The following is a 19,711-nucleotide window of genomic DNA, read 5'->3' on the forward strand; positions in this document are numbered from 1 at the left end:
GTGCCATCTGCCTTCCTCCCCAACTCTCACCATCTCTGCTGCCCCAGGGAAAGCCTCTACATTTGGAGGATACGTGTTCTTTTCTCCTTTACCTTTCAGTAACCCCGATTACAATGGCAGATGTGCCCTAAAACTGAAAGTATCTGCCTGCCAACTTGAATCCTTAACAAGAAAAATGAGATATCATGGACATCACTGACATGATAAGAGGTGGGGCATCCACAGCCTAGAAGCAGAAGGATAATCATGTGCCACCATCTAGTTTAACATTTCTCAAGATCCACGCTCCCCAGGGCCCAGTTTGCTCTTCACAGAGCAGAATAAACAGTTAACTACAAAAATTCCAGAAAGCACATCTGTGGCATGAAAGAAATCATGCAGGGCTTGAAGGAAACCAAACGGAGCTAAAAATTATCTGTCTTGCCTCCACTTCGTTCTTTGGCATACTTGGGTTTGTTGACAGTACAGCTTAAAATGAGCCAATATTTAGGATGCTACTGGTCTCAGCAAACTTTATACAGGCCAGTTCATAGCAAAAAGGTTAGGCTCTCCTCTTTTAGTCATTATTATATTTAAAACAGTAACAAGAGCTAATAACATAGTGTTTACTCTCAGGCAGATAGAGCCCCATACTCTACGTAGAGTAACTCATTTAACCCTCAGGAGAACTGTTCTGAGGTGAACTACTATTCTTATCCCCACAAAACAGAAGAGGAAGCTGACACTTACTTACAAGAATCAAGTAACTTGCTCAGGGTCACACAGCTAATTCAAGGCAGTGCCAGGGCTTGAACTCAGGCAGTGAGGCCCTGGAGTTCGCACTCAGAACTACTCTGCAGACATGCCCACGGAATCCAGGTCCAAGTTTTCCCACCTGGACTAAGCACTCAATGAGTCCTGCCCACAACGTACTATGTACCCAATAGTCATGCCCAGCAAATGACCTCCCCTCTTCTTCAGAAAGAAAACACAGGCTCCTTGGGCATGACTGAGCTGTGCCAGGTCTCCTTTTCTTACAAATCTGCCTAGATCTCCCATGGTCTCTCAAAACAAATGCCCTCAGGGCTCTAAGTCCCCCACTCTCGCTGCCTAGGAGACCTTGCTTTCAGAATCCCTGTCTATTCTGCATCTTCCATCTCTTCCCCCTTACCCATAAGCACATTCAAACACACCATCTGCAAAAAAGCAAAAAAAAAAAAAAAAAACTCCACAACAACAACAAAAAACCCTAAGCTTCCTTTGATCTCCATCCACTTTTTTTAAGGACCACACCTGCAGCACAGGGAAGTTCCAAGGCTATGGGTCAAATCGGAGCTGCAGCAGCCAGCCTGCAGCATAGCCACAGCAATGTTGGATCTGAGCTGCATCTGGGACAACACCAGATCCTTAACCCAACGAGCAAGGCCAGGGATCAAACCTGCATCCTCATGGATACTAGTTGGATTCATAACCCACTGAGCCACAACGGGAACTCTCAATCTTGTTTTTGTTTTTTTGTTTTTTGGGGGCTTTTTTTTTTTTTTTTTTTTTTTTTTGCTTTTTAGGGTCGTATCTGGAGCATATGGAGGTTCCCAGGCTAGGGGTCCAATTGGAGCTACAGCTGCCAGCCTACGCCGTAGCAACATCAGATCCGAGCCGCATCTGTGACCTACACCACAGCTCACGGCAACACCACTGAGCGAGGCCACTGAGCGAGGCCAGGGTTGAACCTGCAACCTCATGGTTCCTAGTCAGATTTGTTTCTGCTGCACCACGACGGAAACTCTGGACTCTCAATCTTCATTCACTTTTAGTTCTATAGTTTCAGTCACTATCTCACTCTGTGACCATAGATAAATTGCTTACTTTCTCTAACAGGCTTTCTGCATCTAAATAAGGAGGGCCCTGAACCAGAAGATCGCTGAGGTTCTTCCATTAAAAACACCTGTGGTTCAAGCAGGAGGCATAACTCTCCCAGACTTCAAGAAATACTACAAAGCCACAGTCATCAAAACAGCATGGTACTGGTACCAAAACAGACAGACAGACCAATGGAACAGAATAGAGAATCCGGAAATAAACCCTGACACCTATGGTCAATTAATCTTTGACAAGGGAGGCAAGAACATAAAATGGGAAAAAGAAAGTCTATTCAGCAAGCATTGCTGGGAAACCTGGACAGCTGCATGCGAAGCAATGAAACTAGAACACACCCTCACACCATGCACAAAAATAAACTCCAAATGGCTCAAAGACTTAAATATACGACAGGACACCATCAAACTCCTAGAAGAAAACATAGGCAAAACACTCTCTGACATCAACATCATGAATATTTTCTCAGGTCAGTCTCCCAAAGCAATAGAAATCAGAGCAAAAATAAACCCATGGGACCTAATCAAACTGAAAAGCTTTTGCACAGCAAAGGAAACCCAAAAGAAAACAAAAAGACAACTTACAGAATGGGAGAAAATAGTTTCAAATGATGCAACTGACAAGGGCTTAATCTCTAGAATATATAAGCAACTTACACAACTCAACAGCAAAAAAAAACAATCAATCAATGGAAAAATGGGCAAAAGACCTGAATAGACACTTCTCCAAAGAAGATATACAGATGGCCAACAAACACATGAAAAAATGCTCAACATCGCTGATTATAAGAGAAATGCAAATCAAAACTACCATGAGATACCACCTCACACCAGTCAGAATGGCCATCATTAATAAATCCACAAATAACAAGTGCTGGAGGGGTTGTGGAGAAAAGGGAACTCTCCTGCACTGCTGGTGGGAATGTAAACTGGTACAGCCACTATGGAGAACAGTTTGGAGATACCTTAGAAATCTATACATAGAACTTCCATATGACCCTGCAATCCCACTCTTGGGCATCTATCCGGACAAAATTCTACTTAAAAGAGACACATGCACCCGCATGTTCATTGCAGCACTATTCACAATAGCCAGGACGTGGAAACAACCCAAATGTCCATCGACAGATGATTGGATTCGGAAGATGTGGTATATATACACAATGGAATACTACTCAGCCATAAAAAATGACATAATGCCATTTGCAGCAACATGGATGGAACTAGAGAATCTCATCCTGAGTGAAATGAGCCAGAAAGACAAAGACAAATACCATATGATATCACTTATAACTGGAATCTAATATCCAGCACAAATGAACATCTCCTCAGAAAAGAAAATCATGGACCTGGAGAAGAGACTTGTGGTTGCCTGATGGGAGGGGGAGGGAGTGGGAGGGATCGGGAGCTTGGGCTTATCAGACACAACCTAGAATAGATTTACAAGGAGATCCTGCTGAATAGCATTGAGAACTATGTCTAGATACTCATGTTGCAACAGAAGAAAGAGTGGGGGAAAAACTGTAATTGCAATGTATACATGTAAGGATAACTTGATCCCCTTGCTGTACAGTGGGAAAATAAAAAAATAAAAAAAATAAAAATACAAAATCACCTGGAAAAAAAAAAAAAAAAACACACCTGTGGTTCAAAGCTCCCATCGTGGCTCAGCAGTAATGAACCCAACTACTATCCAGGAGGATGTGGGTTTGATCCCTGGCCTTGCTCAGTGGGTTAAGAATCTAGTGTTGCTGTGAGTTTCGACAAAGGTCGCAGGTGCAGCTTGGATTCCGAGTCGCTGTGGCTGTGATGTAGGCTGGCAGCTGCAGCTCCAATTTGACCCCTATCCTGGGAATTTACATGTATCATGAGTGCAACCCTAAAAAGACAAAAGGCAAAAACAAAACAACAAAAAACCACCACTTGTGGTTTTTTTTTTTTTTTTTCAGGGCTGTATCTGGAGCATATGGAGGTTCCCAGGCTAGGAGTCCAATCGGAGTTACAGCTGTTGGCCTACACCACAGCCACAGCAAGCCAGACCTGAGCTGCATCTTCAACCTATGCCACAACTCATGGCAATGCTGGATCCTTAACCCGCTGAGCGAGGCCAGGGATCAAATCTGCAACCTCATGGTTCCTAGTCGGATTCGTTTCCGCAGCACCACGAAGGGAACTCCCAGCCCGTGGTTCTTAATGGAATGATTTCTTGAAACAAGTTTAGTTTCTCCACTGTCCCTTTAAGCCCCAAAGATCATTGTCTACTGAGACTGTCAGCTGTTCCCCCCACCAGTGACACACTCTTCTTTCTCCCCATTCATTTCCCAAATCACGGTTGTCCTTTCAGACCTAGCTTCAGCCTCACTGGCTCCAGAATTTCCTGATCTTTCACTCTCAAGAGAACTTCAGTGTTGAACCCCAATTGGGCACGCACCATCCATGGCACTGCATCTTCTGTCTTTCTGTTCTGTGCATCTTTGTTCCCTTACCCAGACTAAGTGCTCAGGGGGCAGGGACCAGTCATGTTTCTCTGTAACCCTTTAAGGACCTCACATGAAGTCAGTCAGTGACAGATGCTCATCCATGCTGGCTGGCTGACCGGGGGTCATCCTGAAGCCACTGAGGAAACTAGTGGTCAGTGTACATTACAAGACTCTGAGTATGAAGACAACCACTGGCTTCCACTCCTCTCTTACACATGCACTTGTAAAACACACTTTTCATTCAAGAGCACCATCCAAATTGGACAACAGAAGAGCTCAGCTGACCCCTTGATTTTCTATCTGAATCAGAAATGGTTACAGCCATCTTTCCATTTGACCCAAATGACCACAAGTGCAGCGGCTGTCTGGATCTCTGGTTGATCCAGGTTCTACTTCCAAACACACATTATCCACAGTTATGAAGTTCCCTGACTTTTCAACATATATAGCATTATGTTACTTCCTCACACTTGCAACCAAACTTCCAGGAAACATCTGGAATAATATCAGAGAGTTGGTGTTTGATCAAAACTACATCCTCTGCTTTATTCATTTGGAAGTGACTCATTTTGACCCTTCAGTTTGAAACGAGCTCAGATGGATGTGTGTGTCTCAGGGGTTGGCCAGCACATGCCAACAGAGACGGGTCTCCAACAGACCCTAAAACAGGGCTCAGCCCCTCAGGCCTAAGAGAATTGAGGCACTGTGCTCTGCGTGACAACAATCCTGGGTCACTACCCACTGCTCAAACGGAATCCCAAGGCTCCACCAGCAGAACTTTAAGCTCAGTTTCACTGTGTTAAACGAATGCGCCATAGCCCTGGTGCTCAGCTCCAGTCACACGTGAGAGTCTTCCAGAGCATCTTCATGAACACCAATGCCCAGCTTCTCCCTCCCCACCTACCAGCCTTCAAAGATTTCCGTCTAGTTGGTTTGGAGTGAGACCTACACATCAATGTCTTCCCAAAAGCACCTCAGCTACACTGAATGACTTAAGGTCTGACTGCTAAATATTTGGGGTATAATATAATGGCACCGTGGCTGTGTTTTTGAAAAGAAGTCTTTTGTGAATGGAAAAACTGGTGAAATTTAAATAAGGTCTCCATGTAGTTAGCAGTAGAGAACCAATGTTAATTTCCTGGGCTAAGGTTTTATAAGATGCTCATTTTAGAGAAAGCCATGTCAGAGGTATATGGGAACTCTCTGAATTCTTTTTGTGACTTTTCTCTACATCTGAAAGTAATGCCAATTAAAAAATTTTTAAGACGAGTCCTTTATCTTTAAAGATGCATACTTAAATATTCATGAATGAAACGATATGCCTGAGATTTACCGCAAAACAGACTAGCTGGGGAGGCAGCAGGGACTGAGCGGGAGTGTGGATGACACAGGAGTGTTGATGTCTGTAGTAGCCGAGCGAGGACAGGGAGGGTCATGGGATTTGTCTACTTCAGGTTATAGTAAAGCATAAAGTTTTCCACCACCTATATTAGAGGAAAATAATCCGAGGTGATTCCAACACGCATTCAGGGCCAAGAAGCACTGCTCTCTGGAGTCTTGAAAATGTGGTCAAATGAGGGGCTCTGTCTAATACTTCAGCTACCAAATACTTTATTTGGCTCTTTTTCAGTGAGTTAGTCACTTAATCTTTCTGTACCACACTTTCCTGAACTATAAAATGACAGATACGGAGTAGAGGACTTTTCAAACAGAAGACGAGAAACATTAAAACATGAATTTTTTCTAGAATCGTCTGAGAGCTGATGTCACAGTTCATTTCTAGCAGAGTCAAAAACGGTAAGATCTTATGTCTTCAAAAACATTTCCCAACGCATGCTCTAAAAAAATACCACCTGTATAAGATGTCAACAGATGTTACCTAAGATAAGGGTTCTGAAATAAGTTTAAAAACTTATTCAATAAGTAAAGAAAACTGGGTTTCTTTAATGGAGGATTCATAAGAGCTTTTAGTGAGACAGTAGGCTTTATGACTTTCCAGGGGTGGTGATGAAATATGCAAAAAGCCTCACCTTCTTTACATGGAACTGGTTTCATACAACTTTTTTGGAAAACAGTGCTTTAGACCAGTGGTTCCTGAACCCCAGCTAATGGAGAATGGCATTAGTAACATTTGCTAAGTTTACTAAAATGATTCACAGACCACATCCTAGACCTACCGGAGGGGAGAGGAGAATTCAGTATCAAAACAAACAAAACTCCAAGTGATTTTAATGCCCAGTCCTGTTTGGGCTTAAAGCTGTCAATCATAATGCAGTAAAATAAGTATAATATCTGACAGATCACATCAGTGGCATCCAATATAAAAGGTCATATTTAATGATCTTCCAGATGAAAGCATTTAGTCCATGAGAGAAGCATCTATGTATACAACAGTTCATGAAAAGTAAGTACTAAAATACTGGAGGTGCAGGCAAATTTATTTATTATTAAACAAACTTTTTTTAAAATTTTTTGTCTGTCTTTTTAGGGCCACACCAGCAGCATATAGAAGTGCCCAGGCCAGGGGTCCAATCGGAGCAATAGCTGCTGGCCTACGCCAGAGCCATAGCAATGCCAGATCCGAGCCACATCTGCAAACTACACCACAGCTCATGGCAATGCCGGATCCTTAACCCACTGAGCGAGGCCAGAGATTGAACCTGCAACTTCATGGTTCCTAGTCAGATTTGTTTCCACTGCACCACAACGGGAACTCCGGTGCTGGCAAATTTAAAGCTACCGATATAACTAATGACTACTTTGTAGTCCCGAGGGTGTAGTGCGTCTATTACTACCTGCTCATTAATTTGCAGTGATGCTCCACCATCTACTTGTGTATTTCCTCACACCCATCTTCTCTCGCCAGGGTCAATGACCAGGACTGCTCTGTTAAACTCCAGGGAGTGCCATTTACATAAGTGGTTTCCCCAAGGTACACTCCTGACCTTTTCTTTCTTTTTAAATGATTTTTATCTTTTTTGACCTTTTCTTCATATGACATTATTTTGGGGTATCAAAATAGAAGTCCCTTCTTAAGTGAACACTTTGGAAAATGTATTTACTGACACCTTGGTGCTCCCAGAGTTGTGTCATGTGGTGGCCCAGTCAGTGATTTATTTAAATGCCTAAAAGAAGTACCTACTTACTGTAATTCATAATTACTCAACATGTGTACCAAGTTCTTTCATTAACTAAGATTTTTCTGGTTTGTTTTTTTTGCGTTTTAGGGCCACACCCGAGGCATATGGAGGTTCCCAGGCTAGGGGTCTAATCAGAGCTACTGCTGCCGGCCTACACTACAGCCACAGCCATGCCAGATCTGAGCCGCGTCTGCAACCTACGCCACAGCTCACGAAGGATCCTTAACCCACTGATCGAGGCCAGGGATCAAACCCGCAACCTCATGGTTCCTAGTGGGATTCGTTTCTGCTGCGCCATGATGGGAACTCCTCATTTACTAAGTATTTTCACATGAATTATCTTGCGTCTTCCCTCACAAAAACCCTGTGGGTTAAGGAGGCGTAATTGTTCCCCTCCAGCCAATAGGAATCACTGAGCTTTGTCTCTAACACAGTGGAAAATACAACTGAGGGAGCTGTCAGGGCTCCTATTCTCAAAGAATCGAACACTCCATTGGAAAACAAAATATAAATTGCACACGGGAAAGAGCTGAAGTCAGTTCAAAGACATGTAAGCCAAAGCAAATCAGTCTGGCAGGACTTCTCACATACTAGCAACAGTTAACACTTACTGAGCAATTTAATCCTCTCTCAAACCGTGGGGTAGGTTCCTACCCTTTTTCAGATGAGGAAACTGAGACCAAGAACAGTTAAGTAACTTGGCCTGAGCAAGTAAGTGGTGAACCAGGATTCAGACCCCAGATGAGTCTACTCCATGGACCGCTCTTTTTCACTATCACATTTTCCTGCTGAGAAAGACAATCTTCCCAAAGCAATGGGGACAAATGTCAAGACATTTAGATAGAAAATGATGGCTTCCCAGCAAGTTGGGATCCCTGGCTCTACTGTCCAGCAGAAATGGACTCAGGAGCCACAGGGAATTGCAAGAATGGATCAGCAGTGATATTTTCTCACAGTACATACCTCTTTGATTCGCTTAACCAAAGCGTTCTGGTCAAAGGCCACGGCCTCTGCACACTGATGGAGGTGATCCTGGTAGCGGAGGCAGAGCTGCAGCACCTGCTGAGAATCCAATTTCTCCAATTTGGTGTTTGTTGGGGATGTCTGGCCACTCAGTAGCCCTTCAAGCAGAAAAAAAAAAAAAAAAGGATCCAAAGAAATGGAATTACTAATAAACTTATAAACAAAGTAGTTTAGTAACAAGTGCACTGAAGACGCAAGGAGACTTAACCTTTCATCTTTTGTCATATGCTAATGACAATCACACGACTATAATTTTTGGAGCATCTATCATATGCCAAGCACCTGGCAAAGTGCTTTTTCATACTCATAATTGCCCAGGAAAGTAAACTATTATTAGTCCCATCTTACAGGTGAGGAACCCAAGACGCTGAGGGGTTAAGTAACTTTCCTAAAGTCACAGAGTAAGTGGTTTCTCCAAGACAGAGCTCCTGACCTTTTGGCACCATTTTAACATATCGGGAATATAAATCCCTTCCTGACTGAAAAATATGGAAGATGTACCTACTTCATTTCTTTTGCTAATTCAAACTGTTGTCTGAGAAACAGAAAAAAAGAAAACATACACAGAAACTGTTAGGAGGTGCAAAAATGAAAATATTTAAAAGGTGAACAGCCCGTCCCCGTTCGCTAACATGCCATAAGCCTCATTCTTTACATTTTCTTCCAACATCAGTTTAGTTGAACAAAAAATGAATTCCCTTTAAATTTGAATAGGACATTATATTTTCAAAGGCTTTCGTACAGGTCTATTTTACCTTTCTTTAAGGTGCGTACACCAGAATAATTACTAGTATTTACAAAAGATTAAATATCAGTAAAAGAGGCTACACGACTTGCTCAGGGTCACACAGCAAATTCCCGACTTTGGTTTGACTTCTGGTCACATGCTTCCTGCCAATCACAAATTTTTTGGTGTTAGGACCTCTCCCACCCTCTCAAAAATTATTCAGGGAGTTCCCGTCGTGACGCAGTGGTTAACGAATCCGACTAGGAACCATGAGGTTGCGGGTTCGGTCCCTGCCCTTGCTCAGTGGGTTAACGATCCAGCATTGCCGTGAGCTGTGGTGTAGGTTGCAGACGTGGCTCGGATCCCGCGTTGCTGTGGCTCTGGCGTAGGCCGGTGGCTACAGCTCCGATTCAACTCCTAGCCTGGGAACCTCCATATGCTGTGGGAGCGGCCCAAGAAATAGCAACAACAACAACAACAACAACAACAACAACAAAAAGACAAAAAAAAAAATTATTCAGGACCCCAACGAGCACTTGTGTATATAGTTTAAACAAATATTCACCTGTTAAAAATTAAAATTGAGAAAATTCTTGAATATTAAATCATGTTAAAATTTGTCTTTTTGAATTTTTTTGGCCATGCCCTCAGCATGCAAAAGTTCTTGAGCCAGGGATCAAACCCATGCTGCAGCAGTGATGACACCAGATCCTTTAACTGCTAGGCTACTAGGGAACTCTGTGAATATGAAATCATTTTTAAAATATAATAATAACCCCATTACATGTTAACATAAATATTTTAAGGAAAATAACTCTGTTTTTCAAAATAAAAAAGTGAGAAGAGTGGCACCAGTTTACAGTTATGAAAGTCTTTTTTTTTTTTTTAAAATAAAGTTCTGTTGTTTTAAGTGACACAGTCTATGTACTTTGATGGCAGCCCTAGCAAACTAATATACATGCCTATGAACTTTCCCTTCTGTGCCACGACTTTTTTTTTTTTTTTTTTTTTTAGGACTTCACTGGAGGCCTATGGAGGTTCCCAGGCTAGGGGTCCAATCAGAGCTGTAGCAGCCAGCCTACACCACAGCCACACCAGATTCGAGCTGTGTCTGCAACCTACACCACAGTTCACAGCAATGCTGTATCCTTAACCCACTGACCAAGGCCAGGGAATCAAACTTGTGACCTCATGGATACTAGTCAGACTGGCTTCCACTAAGCCACTACAGGAACTCCTCTACGCCACATTTTATTTATTTATTCTTTTTTTTTGGCCACTCCATGGGATATGGAGTTTCCAGGCCAGGGAATCAGATTTCAGCTACAGTTGCAACCTACACCACAGCTGCAGCAACGCAGGGTCCTTAACCCACTGCCACTGGGCTGGGGATGGAACCTGTGATCTGGCACTGCGGAGACGCTGCCAATCACATTGCACCACAGTGGGAACTCCTTGAAAGTCTTTTAAATGTCTGCTTCATAGTAAACAGCGGGGTTCCCATATCTGCTTCTGCATTTACTCTGTTGCTATTTCACATCATGCAGCCTCTGAAAAACTCCACTGTCCACTTGTAAAAGAATGAGAGTAACAAGCAAATGTCTAGTATTCCTATGAAAAGAGTTTTAACTTCATAAAATCCCTGCCAGGGTCCTGGGGATCTCGGGGACCCCCCTCTCACACACTGAGAGCCAGGACACTCGCTCTAGAGCCAGTGGCACAGCGGGGATACACCAAAGTATGACAACAGTGCATGTACTGGGCACCATCAAGATGGACTCACCCACATCAAAGCTTGTCTTGGGAACCCTTCCCCAATCCTGCCCCCCACCCACCAATGTCAAACCTTCACTGGTTCTGAGGAATTGGGGCTTAAGCCGGATCTTTTCCCCCTAAACAGGCTATAGGCTCGGCTATCTGGTGAAGCTATCAAAGAATCCTCTCAACTCTCCATCTGGCCTGACAGAGCACAGGCTGCATCCCAGGCAGCTCCCTGTCCCACACACTCCACTGCCAGCACAGGGGCGCTCTGTGGCTCTGCTGCCAACCCCAGCACAGGAAAGCACCAGGAGCTTCCCTGAACCTGCTTCCTCGGAGGAGCTTTCAGTGAGGCTGGTACTCGCAAAAATAAGGTTTTTTGTTTGTTTTTATTTTGCAATTTTTGTTTTGGTTGTGCCTGTGGCATACAAAAATTCCTGGGCCAAGGATCGAACCTGAGACATGGTAGTGAAAATACCAAATCCTTAACCACTAGGCCACCAGGGAAGTCCTGAGGATTTATTTTTTTAATTTGAATTTTTTATTGCGATCTTATGTATAGGATCTTGTGTATCCCTTTACCTAGTTTCCACTAAAGGTAACATCTTGTAAAACTATATTATAAAATCACAATCAAGACACCAACACTGAAATAACCCACTGATATGATTCAGATGTCCCCACCTCACTTATACTGGTGTGTGTGTGTTTAGGTCCGTATAATTTTTTCACATGTGCAGGTTTGTGTATCTATCGCACAGATACTGAGTCAATCCACCATCACAAAGATTTCTTCTGTTGCTTTTTTGTTTTTTGGCCACACCTGTAGCGTATGTAAGTTCCTGAACCAGCAGCAACCCAAGTCACAGCAGTGACAACACCAGATCCTTAACCCACTGAGCCACCAGGGAACTCCTGCTGCCTTTTATAATCACATCCATCTCTCTCCCATGCTGAACCCTTAGCAGCCACTAATCGGTTCACTGTTTTTCAAATGTTGTCATTTCAAAAATCTTTAAAAATGGAAATAATCCAATATGGAACTTTTGGGGGTTGACTTTTTTCACCCAACATAATAACACCTGAGAGATTCATCTAAGTTGTTGTAAGAATCAATAGTTTGTGGCTTTTATCTCTGAGTAATATTCCATGGTTATGTGAATACCAGAGTTTGGTTAACCATTCACCTACTGAAGGACATCTGGGTTGTTTCCAGTTTTGGTTGTGCCTGTGGCATACAGAAACAGGGGCTATTACAAACAAAGCTGCTATGCCCAGTCGTCGTACAGGTTTTTGTGTAAATGTCAGTTTTCCTTTCTCTGGGATAAATGCCCAAAGGTGCAGTTGCTGGCCTGCATGACAACTACATGCTTAGTTTTATAAGAAACTATCAGGAGTTCCCGTCGTGGCGCAGTGGTTAACGAATCCGAGTAGGAACCATGAGGTTGCGGGTTCGATCCCTGCCCTTGCTCAGTGGGTTAACGATCTGGCGTTGCCGTGAGCTGTGGTGTAGGTTGCAGACGCGGCTCGGATCCTGCGTTGCTGTGCCTCTGGCGTAGGCCGGTGGCTACAGCTCCAATTCAACCCCTAGCCTGGGAACCTCCATATGCCGCGGGAGCGGCCCAAGAAATAGCAACAATAACAACAACAACAAAAAGACAAAAGACAAAAAAAAAAAAAAAAAAGAAACTATCAAGCTGTTTTCTAGAGTGTCTGTAACCAAAAAAATGGGTGATTTTTCAGATCACTAAAACCTCCCGACGAAATTATCAAGGGCTACCCTGCTACTAACAAAGTTCCAGGAATGCAGACTTGGGAAGAAAGGCAACTAAAGCTTTTTGCTGCCAATCCAGGACTGAAGTAGAAAGATGGTGGAGGCACCATGGAAAGAGGCACCGTGAAACGATTCTGTGCCATCAAAAGTAGGCCAGCAAATGCAAAGGCCATAAAAGAAACACTGATAGATCCGGCAAGAGAAAAAAATCAAGACACCGCACGGCAAAAACAGTGTAAGTTAAAAGACAAAAAACAAACAAATAATAATAAAAAAAACCCTGCAAAAGATATTTGGGACGTGTATCATAAAGGGTAAGCTTTCTATTAGACAAAGAGCTCCTAGAAATTGGCAAGTGAAATCAGCAAAGATGGACAAAGGATAAGAATGGCATTTCACACCAAAGGAAATACCGTGCCTCAACTCTAGAAAAGATGCAGAACCTCACTCATAAGAAGAGAAACAGAAATGGAAATTTCTCTGCAAGCCCTTTTCACCCATCAAATTGGTAAAAGTCCAAAAGTATGATTAAAAACTCTGTGGGTGGAATTATGAGGAAACAGACATTGCTGATTTGTGTGGAAGTTGTTAACGCCTCCATAGAGGGTGATCAGGCACAGATATCAAACTTACAAATGCATGAACCCGCTAATGCAGCAATTTCTCTACTAGGAATTTATATACACATTAGCACACATGCTCAATGACCTATAATTATATATAAGATTATTCATTGTAGCAGTGATTGGCATAGTAAAAGATGAGCAAACACCTCAAAATCCATTAGAGAGCTTGCTAATTAATCAAGCAATTTACATTTATAAATAGTATTCTATGATCATAGAAAAGTACATACTCACATGGAAAAATCTCCATAAGGTATTAAGTAATAAAAGAAAGGTAATATAGAATAGTGTAGAGAGTGCACTACCATTGTGTAAAAATTGAGGAGGGCTATAAGTAAATAAAAACATGTTATATTTACTTACAGTGACGTAAAGAAACTCTGGACTGACATACAGGAATTAGACAGGTGGAGAAGAACAGCAGGGAGGGACTCTTTCAGAGTATACTTTTAACATTTTTTTAGTTGTATGAATCTATTTTCCTTTCAAAAATGTTTACAGAAATAGGAGTTCCCACTGTGGCACAATGGGATTAGCAGTGTCTCTGCAGCATCAGGACACAGGTCCTATCGCCGGCCAAGCACAGTGGGTTAAAGGATCAGGTGGTGATCTGGCTTGGGGATCCGATCGCTGTCCTGGGCACTCCATGTGCCGCAGGATGGCCAAAAAAGAAAGAAACATGTTTGCAGAAACAAAGTAATTTTAACAAAAAAAAAAAAAACGGCCAAGGTCTTTCCCATCCACCATTGAGTCATGTCCTCTTGGGCATTCTCTCCTCTTCCCCACCCCAAGTATCCCCAACTCTCTGAGTCAAAACCAGTTTCCTACTTCCACACCCACCAAGGTCTATGTGGCTGAATGAATAACCTTAAAACAGTATCTATTCCAAGGAGGTTAAAAAGTCTCCAATAAACTGTGAGCTGGTAGAGGACATGGGGCCATGCTTTACTTACATGTAATTACATGTCATTTAGCATGTGTGCTAATGTGTATATAATTTCCTAGTAGAGAAACTGCTACATTAGAGGCTTTATGCACCCGTACGTAAAAGGCTAGGTTAAGAGGATGCAGTTCTAGTGCTGGGATTTCGAGAAAAGAGTGAGTGGGAAGGCTTTAGGAGGAAAAATGGCTTCTCAGCGTCCCTACTCTGTCTTCTCCACATTTACTTCAGGGGGAGGCCTGGTCTCAGCCCGCCTCTGCTCCTCCGAGGTGAGCAGAGCCCTCACTGAAGAGGGGCGAGGAGGAGAGCTAAGGCCCAGGCCCCACACACCAGAGGGCTGAAGCTGGGGGCCCAGAAGCCAACTTAGGTTCACAAACTAAAACCCTTACTCTTTCTCCGAATGAAAAGGGGGCTGCCAAGTCTGGGAGGCACCCTACAGTGTTCAGATTAAGCTGCTCAGCCAACTCCAAAGTCAAAGAAATTATACCTCAAATCACCCTAAAAAAAAAATCACAATTGTACCCTCCCCTAAATCACTTTAAAACAAAGTCCAGGTACACAGGGCTATTCTGATAACAGTATCAGAATGTGCTTCTTAGACTCACAGGAATCTCTGAAAATCTGCCACAAAGCCTGCTCTAGAACAGAGATGAAGCAGGACAGAGAAAGCTGCCACTTTGTGGCTTCTACCCACGAAGCCTCAAAGCTATGGCGAGCCAGACCCATTCTAGAGGCAACGAGGACAAAGTTTTCCCATCACTCTCGAGTGTCTGGAACCCATCACCCTGATTTTGATGACGGAACCACCCTTAATCTTCTGATTAAAAAAGGAAGGACAGAAAGCTGGGTAAATTTAGAAACAGTGAATTTTTCATTTTCAGGAGACCACAAACTGCCAGCCCTCCAAATGGTTTTCATTCTGAATGCAAGTTAAAAGTTGGTTTTTAGTCTGAATGCATGCTAAAAGTTCTTTAAAACTGTAGGTGCTTTAAATGAGATATGTATTTTCCTGCCCTCCCAACCCCTACCTGTCTATGGCCAGCCAGCTCCCCTCATTTGCACTACCTGCCTGGCTTATGGGGGCCTCTAGGCTTACTCTCCGTTTTGATTCTTATTTACCAATCTAATACCAACCGAAACCCTTCACTTAGGCAACAGGGGAGTGAACTCTCTATTGCCTTGAAATTATTTTTTGTATATACATTTTTTTGGGCCGCTCCTGTGGCATGTGGAAGTTTCTGGGCCAGGAATTAAAACTCAAGTCACAGCAGCAACTCGAGCCACTGCAGTGACAATGCAGGATCCTTAACCTGCTGAGCCACCAGGGAACTCTTACTTTTTGTATAGGTTTATAAATGTGCTTTATGGTTAAGAGTTTTTCTTCTTTTACTTTTTATTATATAAATTTTCAAACATAGAAAAGAAAAAATAGATACCCAAATACCATCTAGAAGCAACAATGAACATTTTATCATATCTGCCATCTTTGTGTTTTCCTGAGCCATTAAAAAAATTAGACATTATGACACTTCACTCCTAATACTGTAGCCTTCCATGAATTTATGGTTAGTTTTTCACATTAAATGAAAGTTTTCTAAATCATGTCTTCCTTCCTCTGCTAGGGACCAGGGCCATTACCCTCAATTTTCTAATTCTTCTTTAGCTTAAAACAGTGATGCACACAAAAGAGAAGTTTGAGTTAAAAACCTGATCTAACAGATTCTGTATTTGCAAATGGCAAATACAGGAGACATTTCCTAAGACCCTATTGAAACCACTTTGTTTATACAGGAATGGAACGAGGGCTCCAGGGAATGGGTGAGGACCAAGACTGAGCATTACACAGGCCCAGCAAATTGCCGTCTGTACCTACCTCTTTGTGTAAACTGGTGAGTGGAAAAACCATCAGGGTTAGAAATTTGGAAAATATTTTGCTGAGCCATCTTTTTCTTTCTGAAATGTCAGGTAGGAAAAAAAAAAGGTTTTCTGAAGTACAGTTACAGAGCCATATGGGTATTAACCTATGCTATTAACAAACTGAATTCCTTAACTTTTAGAGGCTTAGCTAGTTTCAGGACTAGAAATGAGTACTGTGAATAGCAGGGTTCACACTTGGTAAATGGTATAACGAGCTCCATTTCCCACCACAGAATCTGACAAAAGTTACTGTGAAAGGGAGTTCTCTTGTGATGCAGCAGGTTAAGGATTCAGCATTGTCACTGCAGCAGCTTGGGTCACTGCTGTGGCATGGATTTGATCCCTGTCCTGGGAATTTCTGCGTGTCTCAGGTGCAGCAAAAAAAAAAAAAAAAAAAAAAAAAAAAGTTACTGAGAAGGTACAATTAAGCAACAGATTTAAAAAAAAAAAAGAAAAGCAATTCCCCACAAAACTAATAAGGGATCTTTGACTCTATTGATCATAATACATTTCAAAGTTAAAAGCACATAAGCCATGTGTGTTACTGACCTAATATAAACTCTTGTTATCAAAGGCACTCTCTCCCCTTCCCTTAAGAAAAGGGAAACGTCTAAAAATACCGGCCCAACTTGGACAGGACCTTCTGATGTGTGTGAGTGATCTATTCCTTTAGGATATTTAGAAAAAAAGGTGCACACCATGCTGGTTCCTTTAGGAACTTTTACCTTCATCCAGTTGCCGCAGAGGCACACCAATCTCACCGAGAAGCAGCAGCCACACAGAATGGCCACCATCATTGTTTTGATTAATATATGTGGCAGAAGAGACTACAAGTTCAGACAACCCCAGTACAACAGCCAACCTACCAGGATGCTCCCTGTGGAGAGAAACAATGTTTCCAGTACCTCCCTGCTAAGGGTTTCCAATAACTACCTAACCAATAAAGAACCTCCTCAATGAGGTAGCGCTATAGACAGAATGTCTCCCCCACCCCAGTTCACATGCTGAAATCTAATCCCTAATGTGATGGTATGAGGAGGCAGGGCCTTTGGGAGGTGAGTAGGTCATAAGGATGAAGGTGTCATGAAAGGGGTTAATGCCCTTATAACAGAGACCCCAGAGGTGTAGCATATTGACTGGCCTAGTCACCATGTGAGGACACAGCAAAAAGACCACCATCTGTGAAACCGGAAGTGGTCCCTCGCCAGACACTGAATCTACAAGTACCTTCATCGTGGACTTGATAGCCTCCAGAACTGTGAGAAATAACTGTCTGTTGTTTAGAAGACATCCAGTCTATAGTATTCTGTTACAGCAGCCCAAATGGACTAAGACAGGGAACAGGGGGAAAAGGGATTTGAGCTCTATTATTTATTAGCTGTGCAAACATGGACAGTTTACCTTATACCTCTGAGTCTCAGTTTTCTCATGCAAAACTGGGGTAATAACCACCACCACCCCTTTTAGGGTTTGCCTAGCAAACAGTGGGATCTTGATAAATATCTGTTCCCTTTACTCTTGTGTTTTTTTAAGACTTGGGGGGCAAATGGGCACTCAGGCTTCAAGAGAATCTTGGAAGGTTACCAGAAGCACTTCATGCCTCTAAGTTCAGACACATATTTGTGTTCATGGCCAATGGCCCTGGTTTACGAAACCAAAGAAACAAGAACAGAGGCTGTCAACAACCAAAAGCAGATACAGTGTCTCCAAAAGCGATCACTATCCACAAATGAGACACCTCAGTATCTTCAAGGAATCCTGTCCACTGTTATGAACTTAGCTTTTTATAATCTTCTTCACTTTTTCTTCCCAGAGAATTAAGGAAAAGGTTCAACACATTATCTTCCTTTAACAATTTCTAGGTTCAAAGACTTGCTCTCTTGCTGAATTTACAAGCCAGGGAAGGGAGGCCACATGATATTGCTTAAAAAAAAAGTATAAGCTTAGCAGTTGGATAGATGTGGGTATTTGAATCCAAGGACTGCCACTTATTCCCTATGTGATGTGAGGGTAGTCACTTAACTTCCCTGAACTCAAACTCTTCATCTACACATTAAATATGATTTACATTAAAGCAGTTCTCCTTTACTGTGAGAATTGTATCACATTAGGCCTAGCACAGTTATCTTGCACAGAGTAGGTGCTCAATTCATGTTAATTTCCTCAGTGTCCCCAAATCCCTAACTACCAATTTCTACAGTCAAAAAAGCAGGGTTCCAAAATCTAGCTGTATGATGGGCTGACTCTACCATATGTAGTAAGTATTTGCTAGCACTTCCATCTACAAACCAGCACTGCAGAAAATAATTAGACGTGATCCCACTCCTCAAGCAGATTACAAGACGCAGGAGTAAAATATAAAGAAGGCAGATGTGAATAGGGACTAAAATTAAAAAGAACAACAACAACAATAACGACAACAAAACCCTCCAAAACCCAACTAAAAAATGGGCAAATGACTTAATCAAACCTTTCTCCAAAGATACACAAATGTCGACAAGTACATCAAAGATGCTCAACATCACTAATCATTAGGGAAATGCAAAACAAAACCACGATGAGAAAGCACCTAACCATTAGAGGGGCAGTTATCCAGATAACAGAAAATAGTAAGTTTTGGTGAGGATGCAGTGAAATTGGAACCCTGTGCATTGCTGATGAGAGTGTAAAATTGTGCACCCACTCTGGAAGACAATATGGTAGTTGCTCTAAAAATTAAAACACAGAGGTGATTCTGAGAAGATGGCAGAATAGGAAGTACCAGGAATCTGTCTTCCCATCTAGACAACAACTGCATGGCAGAATTTGTCTGATATAACTATTTTGGAACTCTGGAGTCACTTCCAGGGAAAGGCTTGGATGGTAAACAGTGGTTAGTTTCACTTTCAGCTCTTAGGACAGCAGCAGCTATCCATCCCCCAATCCCTGTGGCAGGCAACTGTGAACCTGTTCCTAGGGTAACCTATACACACCTTGTAGGAGGCAGGGTGGGCAAAAAGGACCCTGTCCTCCAAACATCAGGGGTCTGTGTTCTGACAGCTGATTGGTGCTTCTAATCACAAAGGTACAGACAAGGAGGCAGGGCTACTGTTGCAGACTCCTCTCCCTCCAGCTGAAGTGGCTTCCAGAGGATTTAAAGGGCTAGCACCTTCCCACATTCCCACCTTAATTTTCCTCTTTTGGAGCTAGACATTGAACATGAGAATATTCAAAAGCTACCATATACATGGGAAAAATTACTGTACATGCCCAGGGAAGGTGCAGGCTCAGAAAAGACCTGGGAAGATCTTCTGTTTAAACCTCAGGCTGCTCCTCAAGCAAAGAAATAGCCTACAACAATCAAATAAATAAAAACAAAAGACAACAACAAGGCAGTTCCCATTGTGGCTCAGCAGTAACAAACCCAACTAGTATCCATAAAGGTGCAGGTTTGATCCCTGGCCCCACTCAGTGGGTTAAAGATTCCACATTGC

At 42.6% G+C, this 19,711-nt stretch overlaps 1 protein-coding gene across 1 annotated transcript in view; it reads right to left on the bottom strand.

Annotated features, from left to right (window-relative positions):
- BORCS5 (BLOC-1 related complex subunit 5) overlaps nt 1-19,711 on the bottom strand; it is a 104,125-nt gene that overhangs the window by 21,704 nt on the left and 62,710 nt on the right. Inside the window, 1 exon segment of the mRNA NM_001430873.1 lies at nt 8,437-8,594. Within this exon segment, the coding sequence (NP_001417802.1) occupies nt 8,437-8,594 (158 nt within the window).

This window comes from Sus scrofa, chromosome 5, assembly GCF_054392235.1.
Source record: "Sus scrofa isolate SSC_HxYL_T2T_F1_AM1 chromosome 5, Sscrofa_HxYL_maternal_Yorkshire_Landrace_v2.0, whole genome shotgun sequence".
Classification (NCBI taxonomy): Eukaryota; Metazoa; Chordata; class Mammalia; order Artiodactyla; family Suidae; genus Sus; species Sus scrofa.